This window comes from Lontra canadensis, unplaced genomic scaffold (assembly GCF_010015895.1).
Source record: "Lontra canadensis isolate GAN:19392208 unplaced genomic scaffold, GSC_riverotter_1.0 scaffold15, whole genome shotgun sequence".
Lineage (NCBI taxonomy): Eukaryota > Metazoa > Chordata > Mammalia > Carnivora > Mustelidae > Lontra > Lontra canadensis.
In genome coordinates, this window is record NW_022631009.1 from 21,601,763 (window position 1) to 21,629,534 (window position 27,772).

General features: G+C 39.5%; 2 protein-coding genes and 1 pseudogene across 5 annotated transcripts in view; 2 read left to right on the plus strand and 1 right to left on the minus strand.

The window, feature by feature from the left end:
* POP1 (POP1 homolog, ribonuclease P/MRP subunit) overlaps window positions 1–5,022 on the minus strand; it is a 36,927-nt gene extending 31,905 nt beyond the window's left edge. The window contains exon 1 of one of the 4 annotated variants that reach the window (XM_032858625.1): window positions 4,868–5,022. The gene's annotated coding sequence lies outside the window, so the exon portion shown is untranslated. Of the gene's footprint in view, window positions 1–4,208; window positions 4,234–4,867 lie in introns of those variants that run through there. The other 3 variants (XM_032858628.1, XM_032858627.1, XM_032858626.1) reach the window with 3 other exon arrangements.
* On the plus strand, window positions 700–1,960 carry LOC116868365 (annotated as a pseudogene).
* Window positions 5,023–5,083: 61 nt separating the features above from the next.
* RIDA (reactive intermediate imine deaminase A homolog) lies at window positions 5,084–16,999 on the plus strand. The gene is made up of 6 exons (XM_032858630.1): window positions 5,084–5,239; window positions 11,730–11,835; window positions 13,832–13,886; window positions 14,112–14,180; window positions 14,932–14,987; window positions 16,426–16,999. Exons 1-6 carry the CDS (start codon window positions 5,175–5,177, stop codon window positions 16,486–16,488), a joined length of 414 nt encoding a protein of 137 aa, XP_032714521.1. The 5' UTR covers window positions 5,084–5,174; the 3' UTR covers window positions 16,489–16,999.
* Window positions 17,000–27,772: the final 10,773 nt, after the last annotated feature.

Genomic DNA, 27,772 nt, shown 5'->3' on the forward strand with positions numbered 1-27,772 from the left:
CTGGGCTACTGTGGAACTTTCCTGCACACTCCAGCATGTCTAACATCCCTGGTCCCCGCCTGACAAATGCCAGCAGTGTTAGCCCACTCGTTATGCCAACCAAAAACACCTGCAAAAACAGACTGCCACATCAAGACGTGCACCACTTCCACCGAATGCCGCTGAATTAACTGCCACCCATTCACTTACCTCCTTCCCAATGCAGGGCTTCATTCAAAACTAAAAGTAACCAGTGTTGTGTAGTATTTAAGAACCCTTCCTTTGGAGTTAGGAAAAATCTGGATCAAATATGTTCCTTAACACTTTTTAGTTACCTAATCTTAGGAAAGTTACTTTCCCTTTTTGAGCCTCAGTCCCCTTCTCTATAAATGGGAATCATCACAACGTTGGTGTGAGAATAAGGTAATGTACATAACACACTGAGCATGGCACTTTGCAAAAACTAAGGGCTTGATTTACAGTAGCTATTACTCTCAAACACAGGAAAGATAAAACTGAGCAGGCCCAGGGAGGGCAGACCAAAATTACAAAGATTATGTCATTTCACTTTCACCTAAATGAAAGACAACTACATGTACACCCAAAACCATCTCTCAAATTTAAAAAATATATAGGAAGCAAATGAAGTTCTGCAGAACCATCAGCTAGTGAATGGCATGGCTCAGATCAGTCCGCATTAAGAACCATTCAGAATGGAGAACTGCAGGAGATAATCTTTCTAGACAAGGCAGTTGAGGAGGAGGGAGCGATCGGAAGGGGGGGTTGGCTTGGCGTGTACTCCGCACCTCGGGAACGTTATTGCGTGTGGAACGGCTGCCTTTGGAAGACTATTGCCCAGAAGAAAAAATGTTTGGTTTTCACAAGCCAAAGATGTACCGAAGTATAGAGGGCTGCTGTATTTGCAGAGCGAAGTCCTCCAGTTCTCGATTCACTGACAGTAAACGCCATGAAAAGGACTTCCAGAGCTGTTTTGGGTTGCATGAGACTCGTTCAGGAGACATCTGTAATGCCTGTGTCCTGCTTGTGAAAAGATGGAAGAAATTGCCAGCAGGATCAAAAAAAACCTGGAATCATGTGGTAGATGCAAGGGCAGGACCCAGCCTGAAGACTACACTGAAACCAAAGAAAGTGAAAACTCTATCTGGAAACAGGATAAAAAGCAACCAGATCAGTAAACTACAGAAGGAATTTAAACGTCACAATTCTGATGCTCACAGTACCACCTCAAGTGCCTCCCCAGCTTAGTCTCCTTGCTATAGTAACCAATCAGATGATGGCTCAGATACAGAGATGGCCTCTGGCTCTAACAGAACGCCAGTTTTTTCCTTTTTAGATCTCACATGCTGGAAAAGACAGAAAATATGTTGTGGGATTATCTATAAAGGCCGTTTTGGGGAAGTCCTCATTGACACGCACCTATTCAAGCCTTGCTGCAGCAATAAGAAAACAGCTGCTGAGAAGCCGGAGGAGCAGGGGCCAGAGCCTCTGCCCATCTCCACTCAGGAGTGGTGACTGAAGTTTAGGTAGAAGGGGAACAAAAATGATTTAAATTTTGCAAAGAAAACAAAGCAACAAAACCCTCCTATTTTTAACTCGGATACCTGCTATTCTGCCAAAAGACAATTTCTAGAGTAGTTTTGAATGGGTTGTTACTTCTCCAGATCCACAAACTCTGAAGCCAGTGTCTAGCTTACTAAAAGAAAAAAAAAAGTGTACATAATATTTAAGATGCTGAGTATCTCATAGGAAAGCTGAATGCTACTGTAAAGTGCTCTTTAAGTCTTCTTTTTTTTTCTTAATCCCCTTCTAATGAATGAAACTAGGGGAATTTCAGGGGACAGAGATGGGATTTGTTGTATGATAAACGTATGTAGTTTTAGTCTTTCTATATTGAGAAGCAGTGGTTGGGGCATTTTTTAAGATGGCTGGCTATACTTGTTTCCTTCATGATAATAAATTTGTCATAGCTCAGTAAAAAAAAAAAAAGAACCATTCAGAATGATTTCACAAAACTATTTCATTCAGCTACTATTATCTACCTGAATCAGAACTTACCCAGCAAGACAGAGCACACTGCCTGGGAAGTATGCTATTGATTCAATCTGGATTTGAATCTATTGAGCACTAAACAGGCCAGGAGGAGGCTGGGACTCGGGGACTGGGGTAAGCTTTGATACCAGACTGAAAAATTAGCAGATTGAACTAGCAGTGGTCCTCAAACAGTTCTAACAGCAGAAGAGAATGACTATAGATTATATCCTTATGAGGTCTAAAGATTTTGCTTAAAAATAGCTTCCAGAAGGAATTATAACTCCTACCTGGACAATCAGGTGAGTTTTACATCTATTCCTAATATTCAGTTTGTTTGTTTCCACAGTTATTCCTTTAGCTTTAATGAGCACTAAGTATATGCCAGTGTTTACAAATGTGTTTTCCCCAAAATCTTCAAATAAATTGGACATATCATGTTTTCTCACACCGCTTACTATCACCTGGTTGACCAGAGATATATCCCTTTAGAACTACTTCAGATTGACAACCTGAGCATTAACCAGATGATCTCTGATTTCTCCCAGATTTAAAAAGTTGGTGATTTGGACAGATATAAAATTTGCCTTAAGAATACAGGTATCTGGGGCGCCTGGGTGGCTCAGTGGGTTGAGCCTCTGCCTTTGGCTCAGTTCATGATCTCAGGGTCCTGGGATCAAGCCCCGCATTGGGTTCCCTGCTCAGCGGGGAGCCTGCTCCCCCCTCTGTCTGTCTGCCTCTCTGCCTCTTGTGATCTCTCTCTCTCTGTGTCAAATAAATAAATAAAATCTTTTTTAAAATATTAAAAAAAAAAAAAAAAAGAACACAGTTATCTTGGGGCACCTGGGTGGCCCAGTTGGTTAAGTGTCCAACTCTTGGTTTTAGCTCAGGTCATGATCTCAGGATTCTGGGATCAAGCCCCCATCCAGCTCCATACTCAGTGTGGAGTCTGCTTGTCCCTCTCTCCCTCTGCTCCCCGCCCCCACTTACACACACAGTCTCGCTCTCTCTCCCTCTTTCTCTCTCAAATAAATATCTTATTAGAAAAAAGAATACAGGTATCTTGTTTCAGAAGAAATATTTTACACAAGTTAAATTATTTGTCATGCCCCAAGAGAGCTTCTTTTTTTTTTTTTTTTTTTTTTTAAGATTTTATTTATTTATTTGACAGACAGAGATCACAAGTAGGCAGAGGAGCTGGCTGAGAGAGAGGAGGAAGCAGGCTCCCCACCGAGCAGAGAGCCCGATGCGGGGCTCGATCCCAGAACCCTGGAATCATGACCCGAGCCGAAGGCAGAGGCTTTAACCCACTGAGCCACCCAGGCGCCCCTCCAAGAGAGCTTCTTATTTAAAGAATCATATGGTGAATTATTTTGTATTTAAAAATACCTCCTAATTGTCCAGTTTAATCAAATTTAACAGCCTTTTGGTATCTATCCTGTGCTTATTAGTTTCAGACTGTGTGTATACAAAAGTAGCATAAGGTTGTGGCTTCTTTCCTTACATAATTTGGTTGTCTTAAACAGCTAACATTTATGGAGAACTGTGTGTGTTAAGCACTATTCTACATGCCTTACTCATTCAATTCTCAAGGCTCCATAAGGGAAATACTAGCACCACCTGTATTTTATAAATGAAGAAACTGAAGCACAGAGAGGTAACATAACCTCACCCAGGCCAATAAGATTTTAAGTGTGCTGGGAGTCAAACCAGGCAGTCTGGCTCTAGTCACTATTTTTAAAACCCAAAACAATTAGAAAAAAAGACTACACACATTAAAAGACCAAATTTTGCAGTATGGTACAATAGGAAACTGAATAGGAAGGGAAAATGTGGATCCACAGGAAAAGTCAATGAGAAAATAGGATTTCAGGGGGTTGGAATTTGGATGGGGAAGAAAGAGTATTCGGGAATCTTCTGTGTGATTTCAGGAGCCAGGGCTCTGGATGTCTTGAGTAGGATGAGACAGTAGGAGGGGTAATACTGAGCAGGCCAGGGAACCCATACTGGAAGTTCTATTTTATTCCGTGCTTGAAGCCCCAAACCAATGAAAAAGCTCTGAAGGCTCTTGAGCAGGAAGTAAGAAAACCAAACCTTTGCAGTATGTAGGACAAAGGAGAAGGAATAACAAGGACTTTCTTAACATTACGTTTAGAAGCAGGGCAGGACAGGAATCTTACCTGTCTTTTCCACTGTTGTCCCTCCAGCTCCTAGCAATGTGCCTTGCACAAAGCAGGGCTCAGTATGTATTTGTTGAATGTAAACCTGCACGCATAAATGGAGTGAAGCGTGCTTATGATGCCTTTATTAACAGAATAAGAAATACCTGGCCAAGTACCACGCCTTCTGACACGGCATGACTATCTGCCAAGAGACCAGCCTATCTTCCTTTTTGAAATCAGACCCCAGTCACTCGGGCTCGGTTCAGATCTAAGGAGAATGCGTAGAGCCCCTGCAAAGCTGGAGGAGCACCCAGGAATGGGAACATGGGAGGGGCGGACGGTGGACGACGCCCAGATCTCAGCGCGGTCCCCTTAATGACTCAACTCATTCCTTCAGAGTGCCTGGTAGGACGGGGGAGCAAGCCCATTCCAAGGGCGGCGTCCGCCCGGCGGGACAAAACGGGGAAATGACAAACGCGGGGGGCCTGAGCTCAGGGGCCCAAGGAGGCGCGGGGCGGCAAGACGGGCCCAGGCGCAGGCTGCCAGGGAAGAAGAGCAGGTCAGGGGGGTCTGAGCGAAGACTGGGAGGAGAGCTGGGCCGGTGCGCGGGGCGGGGGCCGTCGCACTCTCCCTCCAAACTTGCGGACTCTGAGGCACACCAGCCCCGCACGACCTACCTGCCAGAGGCTCTGAGGGAGGAATCCAGGGATCCCCGGGTCAGAATGACAAGGCTCTGCGACAGTCCCGTCCGTGGAGACGTGTGCGGCGAACAATCTGCAGAGCGCATGCGCAAGTGCACTCGCGGCCTCCACGTGGCCGGGAACCTGGCTGAGACTACAACTCCCAGAATGCCGAGCGAACTTGCTCCGGGAGAAGAGTTACTGCAGGGACTGGCCCCTGGGCTGGTTAGTCCTGGTGAGACGCTACTAGAGGCGGTGTACGGGTTTGTTCTCTTGGAGGGACAGCAAGCTAAAAGGGTTAGCCATGGCGTCTCTGATAAGAAAGGTGATCAGCACTGCGAAAGCCCCAGGGGCCATTGGTCCCTACAGGTAACGAGACGTGTGGGAGCGCGGATGCACTCTGGGCATGTGGGGTCGGGGGTCCGGAGCGGCAGCCACTCCGGGTCAGAGCTGGCGCCGGCCTCGGGCTTCATCCGGTCTAACCTGCTCGAACTCGCTGAACCCGGGAAACAACTCTGGAAAGAGGCAGAGCACCTGGAGATCCATAGAGCGGGAGCCTGTGCTCCCAGGGACTCTGTCCCGGACCCGGAGGGCCAGAGCGCTTCGCCGGCCATAAGCGGTCAGGTTTTGAATTTTTTTTTTTTTTCGGTAACCATTTTATCGAGATATAATTCACATACCCATAAAGTTCACCCCTTTAAAGGGTACGGTTCAGTGATTTTTTAAAATTATACTGACAAAGTAGTGCAACCATCACCACTATATAATATTTTAATCGCCTCCCAAAAAAAACAAACAAAAAGCCCATACCCATTAGCAGTCACTCCCCAGTCTTTTCCCCTAACCCCTGGCAACCGCTAATCTATTTTCAGTTTCTGTGAATTTGCCTGTTCTGGACTTCTTGTGTAAATGACTACAACATGTGGGCTTTATGACTACAGCTTCCATTTTAGCATAATATTTGGTCTAACCCTCTCTTAATTAAAAGGAGTAAATTCCATGAGCAGATGTGGGTGTCCATCTGGAGAGAGCTGAATTCTTTTCACAGAAATGCTTAGCAAATACATGCTCATCTACCGAAGGCACTTTTTTTTTTTTTTTTTACGACCGATACCGAAATGCATTGGGATGTTTATGAATTCATTGCCCTTGCTCATTTCCCACTAATAAAGTCAAATACAAATCACAACAAAAATCGTTTGCTAAGATTGCCTTGACATGCTCTAGCTAACTATATGTGTATTGGCCAGAAACTCTACCCTGTGTACATGCATTTCCACTTGTCAGAAGTGCTGCAAATATAAAAAGGTTAATTTCTTTTTTTAAAAAAATCCTTCTTTTTTTCCTTAAAACCTCTCAGCTTTAAAACAGTTAGATCCTATCCTATGCCTTATTGGAGACGTTTTTCCCTTAATGTAATTTTTGTTATTTTAAATTCTTCGCTAAAGTATACCATGTAAACCTTTTCTCATTTTTCCTTTTTAAAATATACTGTGTGTTCACTATTAAAAGAACCGCAGATGGAAAACTTCTACAACTGAAACACTTCAGCTATGATAGGCATATATTGAGCACCTACTATAGGCCAGGCACTGCAGAAGCTACAAAAAAATGTGTAAGAATTAAAGCAGTGTGAAAGATACTCAGGCGTGTGGGGAAAGAAAAAGAAACATTTTCATTTGGTGCATGCATCATGACAACTAACCTCCTTCTTTGAGTCCCATCTTCATTTTGCAAAAAGAAAGCTCAACCTGAAAGTGAACTTGTCCAAGGTCAGATAGTTCATAAGTGGCAGAGCTTGATTTGAACAAGCCCCAGCTCCCTCTTCTGTACCACATTGCTGTGAGAAATGACAATTAGAGGTGCAGAACAATAATAACTATAGCAGGGTTAGAAACAAAATGCAATGGGAGTAAAGGGTCAGGGAGTGAGGAGTGGGAAAAGAGAAGAAAGAAATTCATGGAACTTGGGCAGAGGAAGATAAAGATCTAGGAAGGCTCCTGCAAGAGGTAGTCCTTGAGCTGGGTTTTGAAGGTTCTGTTTGCCATCTGTATAGTACTGTTGTAAATGATTTTTAAATTACATTGTTAAGGAATTAAGCAGGAAGGCAGAGGGAAGGACATGAGGCATAGTTGTAGAAGAATACATGTAGAAGAATACAAAATAAAGATATTTTGGAGGAAATTTTAGTAATCCAACTACGACTTCTCTTTTTTTTTCCCCATTTGCCAAATCTATGTACCACCTGTATCATAATTTACTTAGCATTTTTATTTAAGCAGGCTCACTTTAACAAAGTTAAAAAGGAAATTTTACAGTAGTACTCTAAAAAGAAGACAACCCAGTGGAAGGTAACAGAAAAGAAAAAAGCTCAATTAAATAAAAAGCATAATTAAATCCTAGGAAGCTGCTGCAGTTGGCTCAGAACCGGAGGCCAGCTCTCTTTGTTAAAAGTGATGTTAAAAGTGATTTCTTTTTTTCTAAAATTGATCTCTTTTCTCCTTGATGTAATCAGAGGATTGATGTCGTAATTGCTAACATTTATTGATGCTCGCTGAGCACATGGCATTGTTCTAGGTGCTTTAATGCTTTATGTGCACAGTTATTGTGACAGTACTTATTTTTCAGATGAAGAAACTGATAGACACGTGGTTAAATAAGTTGCCCAAGGTCAACCACCAAGACGGGATGTGACAGAATTTGAACTTAGGCAGAGCTCTAGAGCTCCATCTTCTTCATTTAGTTTTCTGTCTCCTGCCACGGAGGAACTCAAAGAGAATTAAAAAAAGAATCCTTTCCTTACTGTGATTCAGTTTGCATGTAACCTATACTTTGGGAAACCCTGGTTCAGAGTTGGACTTTGACTCTGAATTGTTGTTTTGTCTCCTGCTAAAAATTAGCTTTTAGCAAAGTCTGGATTGTGATCCTTCCCAACTCTAACCTGGAGAGTAGAAACTTTATTTTGTAGGCACTGAAGAGCCTTCAAATGTTTTTGAAGAGGAAGTGACATGATCACTTTTCTTTTAAGAGTACTCTGATAATTATTTGGGAAGGACATTAAGACTAGTTCAGGGGATATTACAATAAAAGTAAAAAATCAGTAATCTTTTTCCTCCTCTGCCCTGGTCCCTCTTCCTCCATTACCTACTGGTTTTACTTCAGAGCAAAAGCAACCCTTACCAGAAACAAACACGAAGTGATTATAGAGCCTGGAGCATAGATCTTCCTCTAGTGTGTACTTTGTTCAAGAAAGCAAGCATAACAGCAATATTCCTGATTGACCTGACGTCAGCTATCTTTATAAAGCTGCAAGGGGGAAAAAAAAAAAAGGGAATCAAATGAATATACCAGTATGATTAAAGACAAAACATCAACCAGCTTCACTATGTTGGGACTTCCTAGGACGTTGTCCTCTTATGCTTTTTTCTACCCAGAGATCATGCAAGGCCACTAAAAATGGTGCTAATATTCAATATTTTATCTTGAAAAAAGCCACACTCCAACTAACTAGTCATATCCTCCTAAAGTTAATTGGACATATTTGAAGAACCATTTGGAAACCAATTTTTGTGCATGGAGTTGGTAGTGAGCACGGTTTGAAAATTCTGGTCTTCAGAAAGAATTCAGATGTGTTGAACTTTCGGTCCCTGGCCTTGTGACGGCCAAGGTGTTGTCACCAATTAGCTAATCAGCTCAGTGCATTTCACTTTTCAAATCAGGACAGAACTTTGAGATATTTCAACATCACATTGCCTTGCTTTCCATTTTACTAACACACCACCCAAATAGTCATGAAATTTGGAAGTGATAGTCCAGGTGGCATAGATTATAGTATGAGAATTATTACTAAGATGCTTTTGAAAGTGTTGTTACCCTTTGACCTGGAAATGGAACAGTAGACTTTTAAATTTTTTGGAGTCTAATGACTTGTCTGTGGATAGTAGGATGCTATGATCAGAGGGTCAGCTATTTAATTACCTTTGTGAACAATCTCTTTACTAATCTGTAAGAGATTAACCCACATAGGTCGGATAGTCTTAGACGTCTGTTAATTTTTGAGAATAAATGAACTCCTTTTTACTATCACAAATTTTTTGACCAATGGTAATGTATATGGGCTTAATCTATGTTTCATATATGGGGAGAGCTAAAGTTACTTTTGCAAAGTGTCTAGGGTAGCCTAGTTCTACACAGGACAGTTAATAAGAAACCTTGTTAGCTGATGATACTTTTCAACCTGAGGAAAGCTTACACATTAACAAATTCAGTAGTTACCTGTTTCTGGGTCAGGGTGAAAGCCAGATAGTTGAGAAGAATTTCTAGACTTTCTAAATCTTGTTACCAAATTTAAATCTACCCTCTTCCACGCTTCAAAGCCCACACAATAAGCCAGTAGGTCCTGCTAAAAGGATTCTTTACTGACAGCCAAAGTCATTTAAGCTAGTAAGTCATTAGCAAAACATCAACAAGAAGGTATTGTGTGCCCACTAGTGTAAGGAGTCACCTCATTCCTATGCAGCTGGAGACAGTGGGACGTAGCTCTTGTACTCTTGTAGTCAGGGAGTTTACAGTCTGGCATACCCCAGAGATAAGATAACAGATTGAGCTATGCTGTGAGGCAGGATCCTGCACTGGTATAGGAAAAGCTCCTCTGAGGTTTAGATGAAAAAAAAGGCTTAGTTACCTGCCCAGGGCAAATGTATATGTGATGGTTTTCGGTGTAGTTTTGTTTACAATAGCAAAATACTGGAATCAAAAGTAACTAGTTAAAGTATGTCCATATGGTGAAATACTACACAACTGTTAAAAGAGTAAGGATGTATTCTATATACAGTTATGGGAAGATCATGATATACTGTTGAGCAAAAAAAGCAAAATGTTGAGAACGGTTTAATACACTTCATGTTGTATTAAAAAAAATAGCTTAGTATACTACATGTACAAACAGGAAGAAGATAAGTATATTCATTTTTATTCACATAAATGAAGAAACTTTGGAAGACTATGTCAAGAAGAGCACTGGTTATCTGTAGGGACTGGAAATGAAGCAGGAAGAAGATAAGGAAAGAAGGGAGGAGATTTTTCACTGAGATTCTTTGAATAGTTTTCTAGATTTTTTAACCATTTTGAATGTTTTCTTCTTCAAAAAATTTAAAAAATTTAGAGGGGCCCCTGGCTGGCTCAGTTGATAAACTCTTGATCTCAGAGTTATAGGTGCAAGCCCCACATTGGGCACAGAGCTTACATACATCCATACATACATAAATGCCATTGTTTAAATTATAAAGGAAAAAACATATGCTCAGGAAAATCAGGGGAAACATCATGAAATAAAAGAAAGCTTGGAGCGTATTGGAAAACACCATAGGGAACTAGAAGATTAGAAATGAGGATGTAATATTAGAAATATAAAATTAGAAATGAGGAGATGCTGTTTCTAGATAAGCATGGAAATGGTACAACATATTTTACTTCTGAATTTAAACTGCTACAAAGGTTTCTTTATCAAATTTTAGAAATGGTGGCACTTATTACCACTGAATTGTGTACCTAAAAATCGTTAAAATGGTAAATACCTTTTACCACAGCTAAAAAGAGAGAGGGGATTTCTTTATCCAAAAAGTTTAAAAAAAAATTGAAGTTGATGTGTTTGGTTCTTTTTCAGGTCTCAATGTGGTTTATTCTGTTTCTTGTTATTTTATCCTAATTTTGAAATCTAGTGTCCTCATTACACAAGTCATTTCCAAAAGCAAGCACTTGGCAGAAATGAAGTGTGTACCCTTCCAGATGAATCTTGTCTGAGAATAATTACTTCTTTTCTTAGGGTGCTCTTGGCATTGTGTTTTTGTTGTTGTTTCACAGCTCTACTGAGGTATAAGTTACATTAAAATTCATCTTTTTTTTTAAATTCCCCCATTTTTTAAGTGTAGAGTTCCATGAGTTTTTGTAAGTGTCTAGACTCATGTACCTGCCCCCACAGGCAAGTTTCAGCACATTTCCATCACCCCCCAAATTCCCTCCTACTGTACATTTGTGGTTAATCCCCACTGATTTAGGAAGCCACTAATCTACTTTCTGCTGCTATTCTGTCTTTTCTGGAATTTCATGGAAGTGGAATCAAATACTATGTAGCCTTTGGTTGGATCTCTCTGTGGATTTTTTAAAAATTTTTGTTTTTCTTTTTTGCTTTTGTGAATAGTGCTATTCTAAACATTCCATATAAGGTCTTTGGACATATATTTTCATTTATTTTGGGTAGTTGCCTAGGAAAGAAATTGCTGGGTTGCATGTTAAGTATATGTTTAAGTTTTTAAGAAAGTTGCCAAACTCTTTTCCAAAGTGTGTACTGTTTTGCATTCTCACCACCAATGTATAGGGTTCTGGTTGCTTCCCATCTTCACCAATACTTACTACTACCAGTGACCTCTACTTGTGGATAGTGGTATCTATTATGGTTTTGTACTACATTTTTCTAATGAGTAATAATGTTGAACTCCCTAGCTCTTGTACTCCCTAGCTCTTCATGTGTCTTCTTTTATGAAATATTTTTTGAAATCACTTGCCCATTTTTTTATTGGGTTATCTTCTCTTACTGTATTATAAGAGTTCTTTATATATTCTGGATACAAGTTCTTTGTTGGATATATTTTTTGCAAATCTTTTCTCCCAATCTATGACCTCTATTTTCATTTTCTTAAAGATCTCTTTCAAAAAGCAAGTCTTTTTAATTTTAAGGAAGTCCAATTATTAATTATTTTATTTGACATTTTGTGCTTTATGTGTCTTAGCAAAGAAATCTTTGAGCATTGAATTTCGTATTTTGTATCTTATACATACACCCAGTCTCTCTTTATTGCAGTCAAGCCGTGTTAGTCGACAGGACCATTTACATTTCGGGGCAGCTGGGCATGGACCCTGCAAGTGGACAGCTCGTGCCAGGAGGGGTGGCAGAAGAAGCCAAACAAGTAAGTCATTTTTCACATTTGAAATTCTCTTCTTTACCGCTTTTTCATGTTAAGCATCCACTTGGCTGACTTTTTTATAGAGATTATCAGATAAATGCCTTTAGAGTTACTTACTGATTGATTGAAGACAGTTCTTTGTCAGTAGAAAGTTTGAAATTTGAGGAATCATTTAACAAGAAAAAAAAAAAGTCTGCCATCTAAGGTGACTTCAAACCCGAATTATTGGGTATTCACTAAACTGTGGTTATCCTTTTACAGTATATATGTATTATCGAATCATATTATATACCTAAAACTGATACAATATTTTGTGTCCATTATCTCAGTAAAATTACTTAACTCTCAAAGTATTGAAATCAGATAGTATCTTATCACTTCTACATGGATTGGGATTTTTTTTTTTAAGATTTTATTTATGGGGTGCCTGGGTGGCTCAGTCAGGTAAGCATCTGCCTTCATCTGAGGTCATGATCCCAGGGTCCTGGAATTGAGCCCCGTGTTAGGCTCCCTGCTCAGTGGGGAGTCTGCCTCTGCCTCTCCCCCTGCTAATGGTCTCTCTCTCAGATAAAGAAATAAAATCTTTAAAAATAAATAAATTTATTTGTCAGAGAAAGAGACAGCACAAGCAGGGGGAGCGGCAGACAGAGGGAGAAGCAGGCTCTTCGCTGAGCAAGGAGCCCAGTGCAGGGCTCAATCCCAGGACCCTGGAATCATGACCTGAGCCAAAGGCAGACGCTTAACAGACTGAGCCACCCAGGCATCCCCGGATTGAGAAATTTCTTATCAGGGCCACTGACCCGCAAGAAAAACACCACAAAAGTAAAAGTCAACATTTGTTAGTAAGAACTATCAAAGATGATGTGTAATGTGTTTTTCTAAATAAGAGTGGGGAGTACAATTCTAATCCAATAAATAGAATTAAATTATAATTTTATGCATTCACTGAGTCATTTGTATTATTCAAAGACACAAAACAACCCAAATGTCTGTCCATAAAAACTAGTGAAACAAATCATGTTGGAGCCATACAATTGAATTAATGCAGAAAAGTCCCCCAAGGTTTATTGTTACACGATAAAATAAAACCAAGATGCGAAACAGTTTGCACAGTGTGCTACCATCTATGTGTGTGCACATTCCCGTTCATGCTGGTGTAAGCACTGACTATCTCCACAATGATATACAAGAAACCAGAAGCAATGGTTCCCTCTGAAGGAAACTGGGGAGGAGGGCAGTCAGGGTGAGAAACATCCTTTCAACGGATATGCTTTTTAATAGCTTTTGAATTTTTTTGCCGTATCCGTATGTTACCTATTTAGAAAATGGATTTAAAAAATATATATATTAAATATTATAATGTGACCAGTAAAGTGGAGGGGAGCAATGAATTGAAAAAAAATAATACGTTAAGGAAAGAGTGAAAAATAGATGTTTTTCCAAAGTCCATACTGTCGAACATATAATTAGTTTACTGATATTTTTTGAGAAAAAGATAAAAGTACTCTTTAAAGTGAATTTTTGCTTTAAAAGAAAGAAAATGGTTTAATGAATCTTGGAACACTGAAAAAATTAAATTAAATTAAAAATAAATAAAAGAAAGTATGTTTTAATGCTCCCAGCTCATACTTATCCTCCAAGTGATGATTAGGAACTCCAGGAGCTTTCTCTGTTTCAGCTGAGTGGACATCGGCTGAGAACTTCACACACTCCAACACTGAAGAAGAAACCTCAGTCTAGTCTTTTTACTCATAAAGAGAGACAAAGTCTCACTGTATGTCAGAAAGATCCATTTCTGTTAAACAAAAGCCAAGAAGCAATTCGCTTGTGTAAAGGTGGCCTAGAAAGAGTAGAATTTCTTAGAAAGGGAGAATTTTTCTGCAGCGTAAGCTATTCGAGGGGTTATTAGCAAAAATTGATTTCAAAATTGATTAATTGCATTGAATTGAAGCTTTACTGTAACATTAGTGCCTTTGGCCTTTCTCGCCTTGCTTCCTAGGCTCTTAAAAACATGGGCGAAATTCTGAAAGCTGCAGGCTGTGACTTCACGAACGGTGAGCGACTTGATACTCCTTCAGATTACTGTTTGATGTTTCTGAGGGCTTTTTGAAGAACACAGAGCACCCAGTAATACATGATGCCACATCTTCCTTGCTTTTGAAAGCAGTTTTAATTTCAGGCCCATTTTAATCAAGACAGTCAGAACTCTATGTTTCTCTAAGTAATATTTTGGGTGAGACCAAACAGCCAAACCTACTAACAATGTATATATCTTCTAGTGGTAAAAACAACTGTTTTGCTGGCTGACATGAATGACTTCAACACTGTCAATGAAGTCTACAAACAGTGTAAGTAAACTGGCTTTACTACTGTATTCCATTTTAACAAGAAATGAATCTATTAATCTTATTGAGTGTCTGTTATGCATCAAGAGTGATAGGAGATGCTAAAGAAATGGTCATAGATTCTGTCCCAAAAGAACAGTCAGATTGAAAACATGCAATGAGGCCCCACGAAAAAGATCTAAGACATTTCTATGGCACTCCCTAGGAGAATAGACTACAACCCTATGAATTCATTTTCCCAAAGCTTAATATTGTTACATGCTTCTCAGGTTTTTTAAGCCCTCCTAATGATTTTTTTAACACAGAGATTATATTTTTTACTGCTATGATAAGGCCTCACCACCATCTCTGTTCGGGCTCTCAGAATCATTAGCTGGTTCATTAACATTTTTTATGCTTTGGTTTCCTCACATGCAAAACGGGGATAAAGCTTTAAAGAGTGTTGGGATGCTTAAATAAGAGTTCATACAGCAGTAAGTATTGCTTTAAACATAAGATCCCATTCATATCAAACAAGATCAAAGTCTCAAAGGATGTACTTTCATTTTTTTCCAGAAAGCGAAGGCATTTTAAAAAGTATTCAATATCATAGGAATCTAGGGCAAAATATTTTATCAAACAGGTATGAAAGTGAGCTTTTCTTAGTGTTGCTTATACCTAAGAATGGACAGATCTATGAAGCACTTACCAGAGTCTTAATTGTGTAGTCACAATACAGTGTCCAAAAACTAAAATGAAATTCTTTTACATTTAGATTTCAAGGGTAGTTTTCCTGCAAGAGCTGCTTACCAGGTTGCTGCTTTGCCCAAAGTAAGTACACCTTAAACTGACTAATGTACATGATTGTAAATTTCTTTTTTTTTTTTTTTAAAGATTTTATTTATTTATTCGACAGAGAGAGATCACAAGTAGGCAGAGAGGCAGGCAGAGAGAGAGAGGAGGAAACAGGCTCCCCACCAAGGAGAGAGCCAGATGCGGGGCTCGATCCCAGGACCCTGAGATCATGACCTGAGCCGAAGGTAGAGGTTTTAACCCTCTGAGCCACCCAGGCGCCCCCATGGTTGTAAATTTCTATGTTGTTTTCTGAATATAACAAACTAAGCACTTTGGCAGGAAATTTTTTAAAGAAAAAAAAAAGGAGTAATCTCTGATTTCCAAGATCTTGAAGACTAAAAGGAAATACCCAATATTATATGCCGGGGGCGGGGGGGGGCTGTTAAGAAACTTGAGAAATTTTTAAAATATGTCTTAAAAATTAAGAAAATGAGAACTCAGGGTCACACGTGAACATGAATACAACAGAATCAGAGAGACTTGAATTGTAGAAAAAGTAAAATAGCAGCTGTATTATTTTCACATACTTAAGAGACTATACCCTGAGCCAGGGTAGTGAGCTCTGCAATAAAAAATTTCCCTTGAGGGGAACCCAAGTGGCTCAGTGGGTGAAGCCTCTGCCTTCAGCTTAGGTCATGATCTCAAAGTCCTGGGATCGAGCCCCGCATCGGGCTCTCTGCTTAACAGGGAGCCTGCTTCCCTTCCTCTCTCTCTGCCAGCCTCTCTGCCTACGTGTGATCTCGCTCTCTCTGTCAAATAAATAAAATCTTTTTTTTTTTTTAAATTCACTTGCATAACAAAACATCCAGACTTCCATTAGAAAAATAATCTCAAAACCCATGTCCCACATATTTTCTCACCATTGTTACCATGTTACTCGAATGTGATGAGAAGCCCCTAGCAGCACAATATTCCTGCCTACAAAAAAAAGCAGCCTACTGACTGCCCTGTAAAGAAAATTATCTCCTGTGAATGGTATGTTTGTTGTTTTAATCGGTTGTTACTTGGAGTGGTCAGTATTCTCAAACTAAGGTATTGGGTATAGTAGAAGGAGCTCTGAACTTGGAATCACAAGACTCGGGTTTGAACCTCTGCCATTTAGCATGGTGTCCCGGGACAGGTTAAAACCCCCTCTCCAAGCCTCCATATATCGTTCTCTGGATGGAAGGGAAAGCACCATCTAACAGAGCCTCCCAGAGCGTCCTGTGAGCTAAGGCGCATGAGCACATCTGACATGGGAGCCTGGCCTGTCCTGGCTACTCCGTGAATGCTTCCCTATCCTTCCCTTCTTTTGGAAAATGTAACGTTAATGATGCTGTATCACTCTCAGTTGTATATGTTTTTAGTAGGTACTCTAGAGCTGTCTTCATTGGTAAAAAAGTACCTACCCATTGCTTGATGATTTTCCTTGCAGGGAGGCCGTGTGGAGATTGAGGCAGTGGCTGTCCAAGGACCTCTGACAACAGCATCGCTCTAAGTGGGTCCAGCGTTATTTAGTCTGGAATTTTAACAATGTTTTCAGATTAACATCTTAATTTTTACAGTTGACGTTGGAAAGCGTATGATTGACTTAAAACATTTGAGGCCATTATGGAAATACCATATAATAAGGGGAATTAAGCCTGAACTGGGGATCAGATGACAACTCCAGTTACTGGTGTCATAAATCACACGCACACTCATGTTCCTGGATGTGGGGAAAGAGACGCTCATTACATCTTTACACAAATAAATGAAAGGAAAGGGAAATAAATCGTAAGAAAGAGGGGTTACTATTCTTGATAATTAAGAGCACACGCAATTCAGTTAAATCCTGTCAATTGAATGATGTGAAATACTTAGTTCTCACATAAGCTATATAATTCTGCTTTACTTGAGTAAAATTAAAGTACTAAAATTTGAATGGTAGAAGTGAAGGAGAAGAAAGTGGACCACAATTTTAATAGATAATATTTTTCTAATGGAAATAAAACAGACATGCAGATTTTCCTTGGTGTGATTTTTGTTCACTTATTTTTTAACGGTTTAATTTGTACAGTAAAGCACATTACCTAGTGGGGGGGTAACCATGAAGTTAAAACCCCAACTGTTTTTTCTCAAAACTTAATTCTGACTTTGTACATTTCTATACTGTTGTAATCAGGCTATGTATAATCATTTTGTGTTTGCTCCTTTAAAGTCTTTTAATTTAGAAGACTGCTAACATGAATACCTCCTTGCTGTAGGATAAATTCTAACACAGAACTATATAGATTAAAAAGGTAGAAATAGGGGCGCCTGCGTGGCTCAGTCGTTAAGCGGCTGCGTCGTTAAGCGGCTGCCTTCAGCTTGGGTCATGATCCTGGGATCCTGGGATCGAGCCCCGCATCGGGCTCCTTGCTCAGCGGGAAGCCTGCTTCTCCCTCTCCCACTCCCCTTGCTTATATTCCCTCTCTTGTTGTGTCTCTGTCAAATAAACAAACAAAATCTTTAAAAAAATAAAATAAAATGTGGAAATAGTCTCCACTCACTCTCCATTCCACTTACCTCCCCAAAGAGAGCCACTGCTAAGTTTTTAGTATAACCAGCAGTTTTCTGTTCTTTCCATACTTGATCATCCAGCTTGGTTTTGGCTTGTTTACGTAATGGAATTGTATATATTATTCTACAGATTGCTGTCTTCTGTCTTGAAGATCTTCCATGTACATGCATATAGGCCTGCCTCATTTTTAAAGCTGTTGCAGGGTATCCTTTTGGGAGAATATGCACCAGGTGACTTAACCACTTCTCCAAACAATTCGGTGTTTTCAAGAGTATGGTATTACAGCAGCGCTATAATACTCTTATAAATTCTCATACATATGCATACCATTCTTGGGTGTGCAAGAGCTTGTTAGGGCATCAAACATTATAAGCATCCCACTTTTATAAAGATAATTTGGTGACCCACTTCTAAGTTGTTTCACAAATGTTTCAGCTTTTTTTTATTTTTTAAAGATTTTATTTATTTACTTGACAGACGGAGATCACAAGTGGACAGAGAGGCAGGGAGAGAGAGAGGAGGAAGCAGGTTCCCCGCAGAGCAGAGAGCCCGATGCGGGGCTCCATCCCAGGACCCTGAGATCATGACCTGAGCCAAAGGCAGAGGCTTAACCCACTGTGCCACCCAAGTGCCCCAATGTTTCGGCTTCTTATAGAAATGTCATGTTAGGGGCACCTGGATAGCTCAGTGGGTTAAAAGCCTCTGCCTTCGGCTCAGGTCATGATCCCAGGGTCCTGGGATCAAGCCCCGCATCGGGCTCTCTGCTCAGCAGGGAGCCTGCTTCCTCCTCTCTCTCCCTGCTTCTCTGCCTACTTGTGATCTCCATCTGACAAATAAATAAATAAAATCTTTAAAAAAAAAAAAAGTCATGTTAATTCAGAAAGCTTAGTCAACCAAAAGATGATACTAGAGGCAGTTAAGGCAACAGTTTTTAGAGCACAGACTTTGGAGTAATTCCAGTGGGGTTTGAGGCCCACATCTATCACTTACTAGCTCTATGACCTTCAGCTAGGTATTTAAGCTCCTTAATTAAGCCTCAGTTTCCTGAGAGATAATTGCACCTCCTCAAAGGGATATCATAACGACAAAATAAAATAATGTATATAAAAATGACTTCACAGAGGTTAGCATACAGGAAAGGCTCAAAAAGAGCTACCTGTATTCAGCAGTACTGGGGAATTATGGATCGTAGGGAATAATGTGCCAGGTAGGAAATTTTCTGCTGCTTGGATAACTGAACTTATTAACAAAGACTGAGTATGACAACTCTTAAGTAGGCAAAGTTGGGGATTATGGGAGTGTGAGCTGATAAAACAAAATTAGGCACTGGACATTCTCTTGGACATTTTTAGATGAAGCCCTGTAGTCTAGTGCTTCAGGGTATGGACTCTCGAGCCAGACTACCTGAGTTCAAATCTTCTTCCACCACTCCTAAGCTTTATAACTTTGGGCAAGTTATTTTAAGTTCTCTGTTTTGTTTCTTCATAACATGTCTGTTTCATCTGTAAAATGGGGATAATAGCAATACCTACTTTATAAAGTTGTAAGGGTTGAACTGATGTGTACAAAGCACTTGGAATAATGCCTGGCCCGCAGCGGCGATAGTGAGGATCATCACAGGAGCCTTGCCGTTACTCTACAACAAGAAATGAGCTGCCAGGCCATAAAAGGCCATGAACTGTGACTGCACGTTGCTAAGTTAAAGAAGCCAGTGTGAAGGGGCTCCATACAGCATGGTCCCAACTCCGACATTCTAGAAAAGGCACAACCGTGGAGACAGTCAAAAATGAGTGATTGTCACCAGTTTGGGGAGTGGTGGAGGAGGTAGGGGAGGGATAAAGAGGTGAAGCACAGGAGGTTTTTAGGGCGGTGAAACTCGTCTGTAGGGTACAGGCTTGGCGGATGCAAGCATTATGCATTTGTCACAAAGCATAGAATGTACAACACAAACAGTAAACCCCAGTGTCAACTCGAGATTTCAGTTAACAGGGTGTATCAGTACTGGTTCATCAGTTGTAACAAATGGACCACACTCATGAAAATGTTAATAATCAGGAAGACTGTGGGCCATGGGAAGAGAGAGTATGCATGGGTCCATTCTGTACATAAAAATGCCCTAGAAAAAACAAGCTTTGTCATGTTTTAAGGACTGTAGCAATGCAGTCTGTGGTAGGGTATTAAATAGAAAGGTTGCCTTTCAGTTAAAATGGTTGTTTACAGTTAACCAGCATTTCCTAAAAATATGAACACAGGTAAATCAGCAAGGGACAGACTCCACCCCCCACCCTGAAATGTGCTGGAGAAAATGTTGACAGGTGATGAAATCTGTCTAGGATGACGCCTGAATTTAAGTGACCCAATAAAACCAGTTTGTTTTTATGTGTATCAAAGAGACTGTCTAATTTTTATGCATGGTTTAGATAAAATAAATACCAAATCCAGCTGAAGAAAGGAACACGACCAACACTTTCTGAGCCTTATATAAACCATTCTCAGTCCTATTATTGTTGCTTCCCCCAAAGACAGCTGCAGTCCCGGATTTTATGTTAATCATTCTTCTTTGGCTTTATTGTTTGGCTACATAGAAGTTACGCATACAAATGATCATTTACTTTTGCCTGATTTTGCATTTTATATTGATATACTGAACATGTTTGACTTGCCTTTTTCACTCAATATTATGGTTCAAAATTTTTTAAACATCTTTTAATCCTGAGTAGATACAAAGGAATATTGACCACACATGCTTCCACCACACAGTTTGAGAAAAAGAACATTCCTATTGCAGTAGAAGACCTGACGTGATGCTCCAGTCCTGTCCACCTCCCACACATCTCAGGAAACCAATATCCTGAATTTTGCATTTATCATTTCTTCCTGCATACGTTTGAGTCATTAAATATTTTCCTTTCCAATTTTCTGAAGTTAAAAGTAAAATCACTTGCATTGTGTTTTGTTTTTAAAGGAAATGTCTTCAACATTTAACTGCTGAGTGTGATGCTACAGGATTTTTATTATACTCCTTTTACTAGATCAAGAAGGTTTCCTTCTAGCCATACTTCGCTAAAAGTCCTTTCTTCCCTTCTTCCTTCCCTCCCTCCTTCCTTCCATGAATATTTAATTGTCATGAGTGCTGTCAATTTTGAAATAAAGAGCCCAAAACTCTTGCCCTCAGGGAGCTTAACTTCTAGTGAACAGACAATAAGAAAACTGGTAAATTACACATTAGGCAAATTCGTAGTGACAGAATGAGTAGAGGTTACCAGGGGTTGGGTGGAGGGCAGGGGGAGCTATTGCTTCATGGGTACAGAGTTCCAGCTGCAAGTGATGAAAGAGTTTCAGAAATGTGATAGTTACATAACATTGTGAATGTATTTAATTCACTGGATTATGTATCTAAGGATAGCTAAAATGATAAATTTTGTTATGTATGTTTTCACACAATTTTTAAAAAGTTAAAAAATTATGTTAGCTTGTGGAGAGCTGTAAGGAAAAGTAAAGTAAGAGGAGTTGGAGATTGTTGGGGATTACAAGTTGTTTTTTTTTTTTTAAGATTTTATTTATTTGACAGAGATCACAAGTAGGCAGAGAGGCAGGCAGAGAGAGAGAGGGGGAAGCAGGGCCCCCACTGAGCAGCTACCCGGAGTCAAAGGCAGAGGCTTTAACCCAATGAACCACCCAGGGCCCCAGGGATTACAAGTTTTAAAAAGATCAGTGGGAAGAGGTGTCACTGAGATGACACTGGAATTCAAAGTGGTTGTTGAAATTTACTGAATTTTTTCTGTATCTGTAACATCATCATGCTTGTTCTCATTCACCTTGGTAATATGTTAAATACAACTGATAAATTTTTTATAATATAGGACCAACCTCCCCTAAAATAAATTCAACTTGGTCAATATATGTGTTTATATATGTTCGTGTGTGTGTGTGTGTGTGTGTGTGTGTGTGTGTATTTATATGTTTTATACCCTCAAATTTAGAGTGATACATTTTGTTTAGGATCTTTACATCTATGTTCATCTGTGAGATTGGCTTCTCCCTCCTGGTTGTGAACATCTATCCTTGAACATTTGATAGAATTTACCTATTAAAAAGTTTGGGCTTGGGGCTCCTGTGTGGCTCAGTGGATTAAAGCCTTTGCCTTCAGCGTGGGTCATGATCCCAGGGTCCTGGGATAGAGCCCCACATTGGGCTCCCTGCTCGGTGGGGAGCCTGCTTCCCCCTCTCTCTCTGCCTACTTGTGATCTCTATCTGTCAGATAAATAAATAAAATCCTTAAAAAAAAATTGGGGGCTTGATAGTTTTCTTTGGGGAAAATTTTTGAAATCCTGATTCGATTTCTTTCATGGTAGCAGGAACATTCAGATTTTCTAGTTTTTCCTTCAGTCAGTTTTGATAATTTACATTGTTGTGGAATTTGTGCACTTCATCTAAATTTTCACACTTGTAGGCATTTTTTCAATCTCTTGAATCCTAATATGGCTTATTTGGGCTTCTGTTTTGTTTTTGTTCTTTTTAATCAATCTTGCCCAGAAGCTTATCAATTTTACTAATCTTTATACAAAATTGTTTTGGGGCTCTGTTGATCCTTTCTAGTATATCTTTTCATCATAATTCATTTCTGCTGTGATAGTTAATATTTTCTCCAGCTCATTTTTAAAACATCTCTTTCTACTTTAAATATCAAGACTCTTATGTGTAAGTGACAGAAACCTAACTCATACTAGTGTAAATGGAAAGGAATTCATAGGCTTGTGTAGCAGAGAAGCCCAGAGTACAGCTGGCTTTATTTATGCATGCGTACTCCAGAAATGTCCTGGCTCCAGCTGTCTCTTAGGGGAACTAGCTGCAGGCCCAGGCATACAGACCCATAAGGTCCTAAAACCTGCACTAAGACATCATTTTCCATTATCTCTGGCAGGAGCTTCCCAGAGAAAGGTCTGATTGGTCCAGCTCAGGTTAGGGGCCCATTCTTTTTTTTTTTTTTTTTTTTTTAAGGTTTATTTATTTATTTGACAGATAGAGATGACAAGTCGGCAGAGAGGCAGGCAGAGAGAGAGAGGAGGAAGCAGACTCCCTGCGGAGCAGAGAGCCCGATGTGGGGCTCGATCCCAGGACACTGGGATCATGACCTGAGCTGAAGGCAGAGGCTTAACCCACTGAGCCACCCAGGCGAAGAGGCCCATTCTTAAACCAATCTCGGTGAGTGGCCAGGAAATTAGGTCAGGCCAGGCTGGGCCTAAGGGGCACAGTTATATAGGTCTTGGCTTCAAATTCAAACCCTAGAAAATAAGAGCTAGAAATAAAATGCTGGTACCCAAGTTAATCAACTTGTTAGTGGCTGGGTTGGGATTTTGAGTCTTCTTTCCACACCAAAGGAGAATCACTAGATTTTGCTAAACATGAAAAAGAACAATTTATTTCCTGTTAGTCTTTCAAACATACAAAAATAGCAATCTCTTCAAAATGTGTTATCACTAAATGATCATGAGATGTCTAAAAGGAGTCACCCATCTTTCTCGGCTATCAGCAGATTCCTTACCTTTCACAGAGGGTGTGATTTAAAAAATACTTTTCTTATGGAAGGACACAATGAGTCAAAGGTAATTTTGTGTGTTTCTGTAATAAAAATTCAGATAGAAAATATGCCACAAAAAACTTTCAAACATTTTATTTCTAATAAAAATTCAATCAAAATTGTAAATATTGAACGAGCAGTACAAAATAATTCTATAAAAATGTTGGCCATATTTTCCTCTACAGCCAGTTATATTCAGTTCTGAGGAAATCATCAAGATTATATAAGAATAAAAACCATTGGTCATCAACAAATATTTACCGAGTGCCAAATTTATACTAGGCTCAGTAGGGCACTTTCCTTGCCTGCTAAAGAGTTTACAGTCTTTTCTCTAACATTGGGTTAGCAGTTAGCATTAAAAGTAATTCCAAATAAAATATTAAGTTGCAGTGTTTTTCCCTAAGATATCAAAAAATTATCATAAATTGTGGTCAGCTAAGCGCTAATACACTTGGGCACAGCTTCTCTCCCTATAGCACTAATCAATATTTACCAACATAGCAAGTATTACTGGAACATTCTCTAAAACCTGTTATCCCTCATAGAGTACAATGAGGAAAATCCAGAAATGCTGCATTCAGCCGTTCAATAGACTTAAAGTTCTATTCATAGTTGAGCTTTGGCTAACTTTGTATTTTGTGATGCTAAAAGGAAAAAGAAGCCCTCCTAAATACATCAACATGATTTTTGACTGACCCAATCATGTGAAACATTTAGATTTCATCTTTTAAAATTTATATTTTCTGAAGTTTCTACCATGAACATGTATTCATTTCATACTAAGAAAAAAGTGATTATTTTAACAATAAATCCCTCCTTGCAATTATCACCTAAATAATCATTATGTCACATTCAAGTATTTAGACAATACCAGTGTTATTTTTACCAAAGACACTTTTTTAACAAAACTCTAATATCCAGAAAACATGAAGCAAATCTGGACTGATCGACTGAATAACTACTATCTATGGTTGAATTAGTTAGTCCGTGCCCTCACTGAACTCCTGGGAGCGTGGTGATGGTCAGAAAATCACCTTGTGGGGTGCCTGGGTGGCTCGGTCATTGGGTGTCTGCTTTTGGCTTGGGTCAGGATCGTGGGATCAAGCCCCGCATCAGGCTCCTTGCTCTGCGGGGAGCCTGCTTCTCCCTCTCCCATTCCCTTGCTTGTGTTCTCCCTCTCTAGCTGTGTCTCTCTCTGTCAAATAAATAAAATGTTAAAAAAAAAAAAAAAGAAAGAAAAGAAAAGTCACCTGTGACTTGTCACCTTGAGGGCTTGTGACTTCCTTCTTGGTGCTGGGGCTGAAACCCCTCCCAACCCAAAGCCCCCCTCAAGCAGCTCAGCTGCTATAGAAAAGCATCTGTTCTTGTCCTTGAATAATTCTTTTTTAAAAAATTTTTTACTTTTTATCAACATATAATGTATTATTAGCCCCAGGGGTACAGGTCTGTGAATCGCCAGGTTTACACACTTCACAGCACTCACCATGGCACATACCTTCCCCGGCATCTATAACCCAACCACCCTCTCCCTACCATGAATAATTCTTTTTAAATGTTTGGAATCAGGGTTGCATAAATCAACTCAATATAATATGCATTACTTTTTTCATAAATGTATATAATAGCACGATGATATTTTGCTAGTTACTTTTATTTTAAAAAATCTGAGAACCATCTATGTTCTACAAGAAAAAAAAATGAGGCAGATTTCAAACCAAAGTGAGTATCCCTTTGTCAATTATACTTCAATTCTTAAAAAAAAATAGTATCCCTAACTGGTTTCTCAGAACTGTTTTTTTCTGGAAACTGGTGAGGCTTGCTGATCTCTGTTCCCAATAATGGGTAGGAAAATCATGTTTATTCATCTCAATTTAGCACATTATTAAACCATCTTCCACCTTCAAAAGTTATTAAAACCTGGCTTTGATGTCTGGAGACTTCTTTCATTAGCCATAGAAATAATGATATGGGTGTGAGCTTACAGTATTCCCTATACTGTCCAATAAGCCTGCTGAGTGGTATCACTGAAATAAGCTAACGGCCTCCAATGTAATTCTACACGGGATTAGTAATGCCAGGGAGTTCCCTAGCTTTTGTTGATAGTAACAGCTGGAAAGAGAAATTCCATCCCTGTAAACTGCTGTCTAGGATTACACTGATTCTGTTTCTGTAATTAAAACCTTACAACTGGGGCGCCTCGGTGGCTCAGTGGGTTAAAGCCTCTGCCTTCGGCTTGGGTCATGATCCCGGAGTCCTGGGATCAAGGCCCGCATAGGGCTCTCTGCTCAGCATGGAGCCTGCTTCCCCCACCCACCGCCTCTCTGCCTACTTGTGATCTCTCTCTCTGTCAAATAGATAAATAAAATCTTTAAGAAAATAAGAAATAAAAAAATAAATAAAACTTTGCAAGTATAACCAAACGCTCATTAACCTGATAAACTCTGAGGAAGAGAGGAGCTGACAGAGTTTTAGATGAAATGATACTATGTGGGCAAACGCTTTCAACTTTTCAGTCACAGCCATGCCCTGCTATTTGGTGTGGGGACAGAAAAAGGAGAGGATCGTTCTCCCTTTACCTTATACATGGGGGTGAGCTAATGAATGGCGTTATGATGTTCACAAGTGGTCAGCAAATCATTTTACAAAAATGAGATGTGTGTAATGTTGGGTGCTCAAACAAGTTTTTGTAGTTTCCTGAAGAGCACCGATACAAACCCTATCAAGGTTATTTGGCCATGACTATCCTATGCTCTTGGATTTGTTAAATGCGGGGTGGGGGAGCGGTGGAAGTAGGGAGTAGGGACGGGACCAGGAGGGGACACGACACCATTTCCTTTGAAAGCCATTCTTATTCTTAATTCAAGGGCAAGTGTGGAACAAAAGCTTTTGTTTAAGAGGGATTTGGGTGTTTTGACTGCTCCAAGCTAGGTTAAGAGCTCTTACTCCAAAGCCAAAATGGAAAAGGCAATAAAGGTCACAGGTTGGCGACGTATTCCTCTCCTGGTTCCCCCCACCGGGGGGCGGGGTGGGAGGGTACCTGGCTGCACAGCTTCTGGACAAGAGTTCTGGAGTGAGACTGGGAATTTCTTAGCCTTGCGACTGGCGCCCTCTGTTGGCAAATGCAAACATTCACTCCCTACAGGGACTGCTAGCCGGCAAATCATTTATTCACCGTTTCCCTCCCACTTATTTGTAGAAAATACTACAACTAGCTTAGTAGAACACAAATGGGGCTACACTCCTGGGGCTATATAGCACCCCAGGATGAAAGAATCCACCCCCAATGATAGTTTCTCTGTTAATTCATTACAAAACAGCTCAAGCCTTTTGTCCAACTTCTATGTTTTAAATCTGGGGCAAAACTGATGACCTCTTCTCAGAGCGAAGAATACCCTGGGCTATGCTGTCTGTCGGTCTTGGCAAAAGAGAAAAATTCTAACACAGGAAAGGATAGATTAGTGGTTTTACATGACTTTTCACAACACAAGGGCTATGTAAATTCTTATTTGTCTTTTAAAATGTGGATATGTAAATACACACGTTTTAGCATAGGCATAAAGTATGTCATATATATCACCTTTTTGTGGAAGTATATGCAAGAAAACTTATCTTTTCAAGGAAGGACCAAAGATAAGGGAGGGAGAACTTCACTGCCCATTTTATACCTTTCTGTATTGAGTTTTACTACAGGCACTTATTACTTTATTTAAAAAACTAAATATTTAGATGAGATGTTTCAATTCTAGAATATTCACATATTATGGAACATTTTAATATATAGGTTTTGAATTAAAAAATACTAATATCATCTAAAAGAACAGTTTCTAAGAATGTTTAGTAGCCACATTAAAGGCCAAAGTATAAAAAGTGCCAGAAATGTCTATAAATTTAGATACAAAATCTAAGAATTAATTATTTTAGTAATTAATGGAAAGTGATAATAGAATTATTAATTTTAATTTATTATTAATGGGAATTAATAATAAATGGAAATTAATGGGAAGTAATAAGATTAATAAACAATTAGAAAACTTATAACTCTATAATAATGCCTTTGAGACAGAGTTCTTTCAAGAACCAGTTCTGAGTAGGTCTCTTTAACACATGCTACCGATTAAAGAAAAAAAACCTACACAACAGAGAATGGATCTTCATGTCTATTAAGCAAACGAAGCCTACAATTTGAGTACTTGACACAAAGTACAATTCTACCTTTTAAGGTGATCGTTCATAGTTACACTAAGCGCTATCATTTTCTCCTTACCAGATATCTGTTACTTACTAGATATCTGTTTAAAAATACCTTTTGGTCAGGGAAAACCTCCTTGGATTATAAAAGGCAGCTTGAAAGATATTATATCAGTTCTGATTTATTTCACTTCCTGGCCACAACATAGTGCCATTTTCAGAACTACACCAAATACACAGCTTGTTACTGAGCTTAGCAGCCCTCATGAAAATGTCAGTGTTACACAAACTGATCTTTAAAATCTATTCTTTTTTAATGAATTAAATGTAAATGGGAGCCCTTGGTATTCATTATTCATTTACTGATTTGACAAATATTTATCAAGCACCTTTCATGTTCCACTGAAGGGACTAAATGCCTGCATTAAAGAATACATAAAAGGGTCCTTGCTCTCAACAAAATCACAATCC

What these genes read in the sequence shown, in the direction of transcription:
- RIDA (XM_032858630.1), top strand. Translation starts at nt 5,175, where the DNA reads ATGGCGTCTCTGATAAGAAAGGTGATCAGCACTGCGAAAGCCCCAGGG. An exon ending in TGGCAGAAGAAGCCAAACAA is followed by an intron (nt 11,836 to 13,831) that starts GTAAGTCATTTT and finishes CTTGCTTCCTAG; the next exon opens with GCTCTTAAAAACATGGGCGA. An exon ending in AGGCTGTGACTTCACGAACG is followed by an intron (nt 13,887 to 14,111) that starts GTGAGCGACTTG and finishes TATATCTTCTAG; the next exon opens with TGGTAAAAACAACTGTTTTG.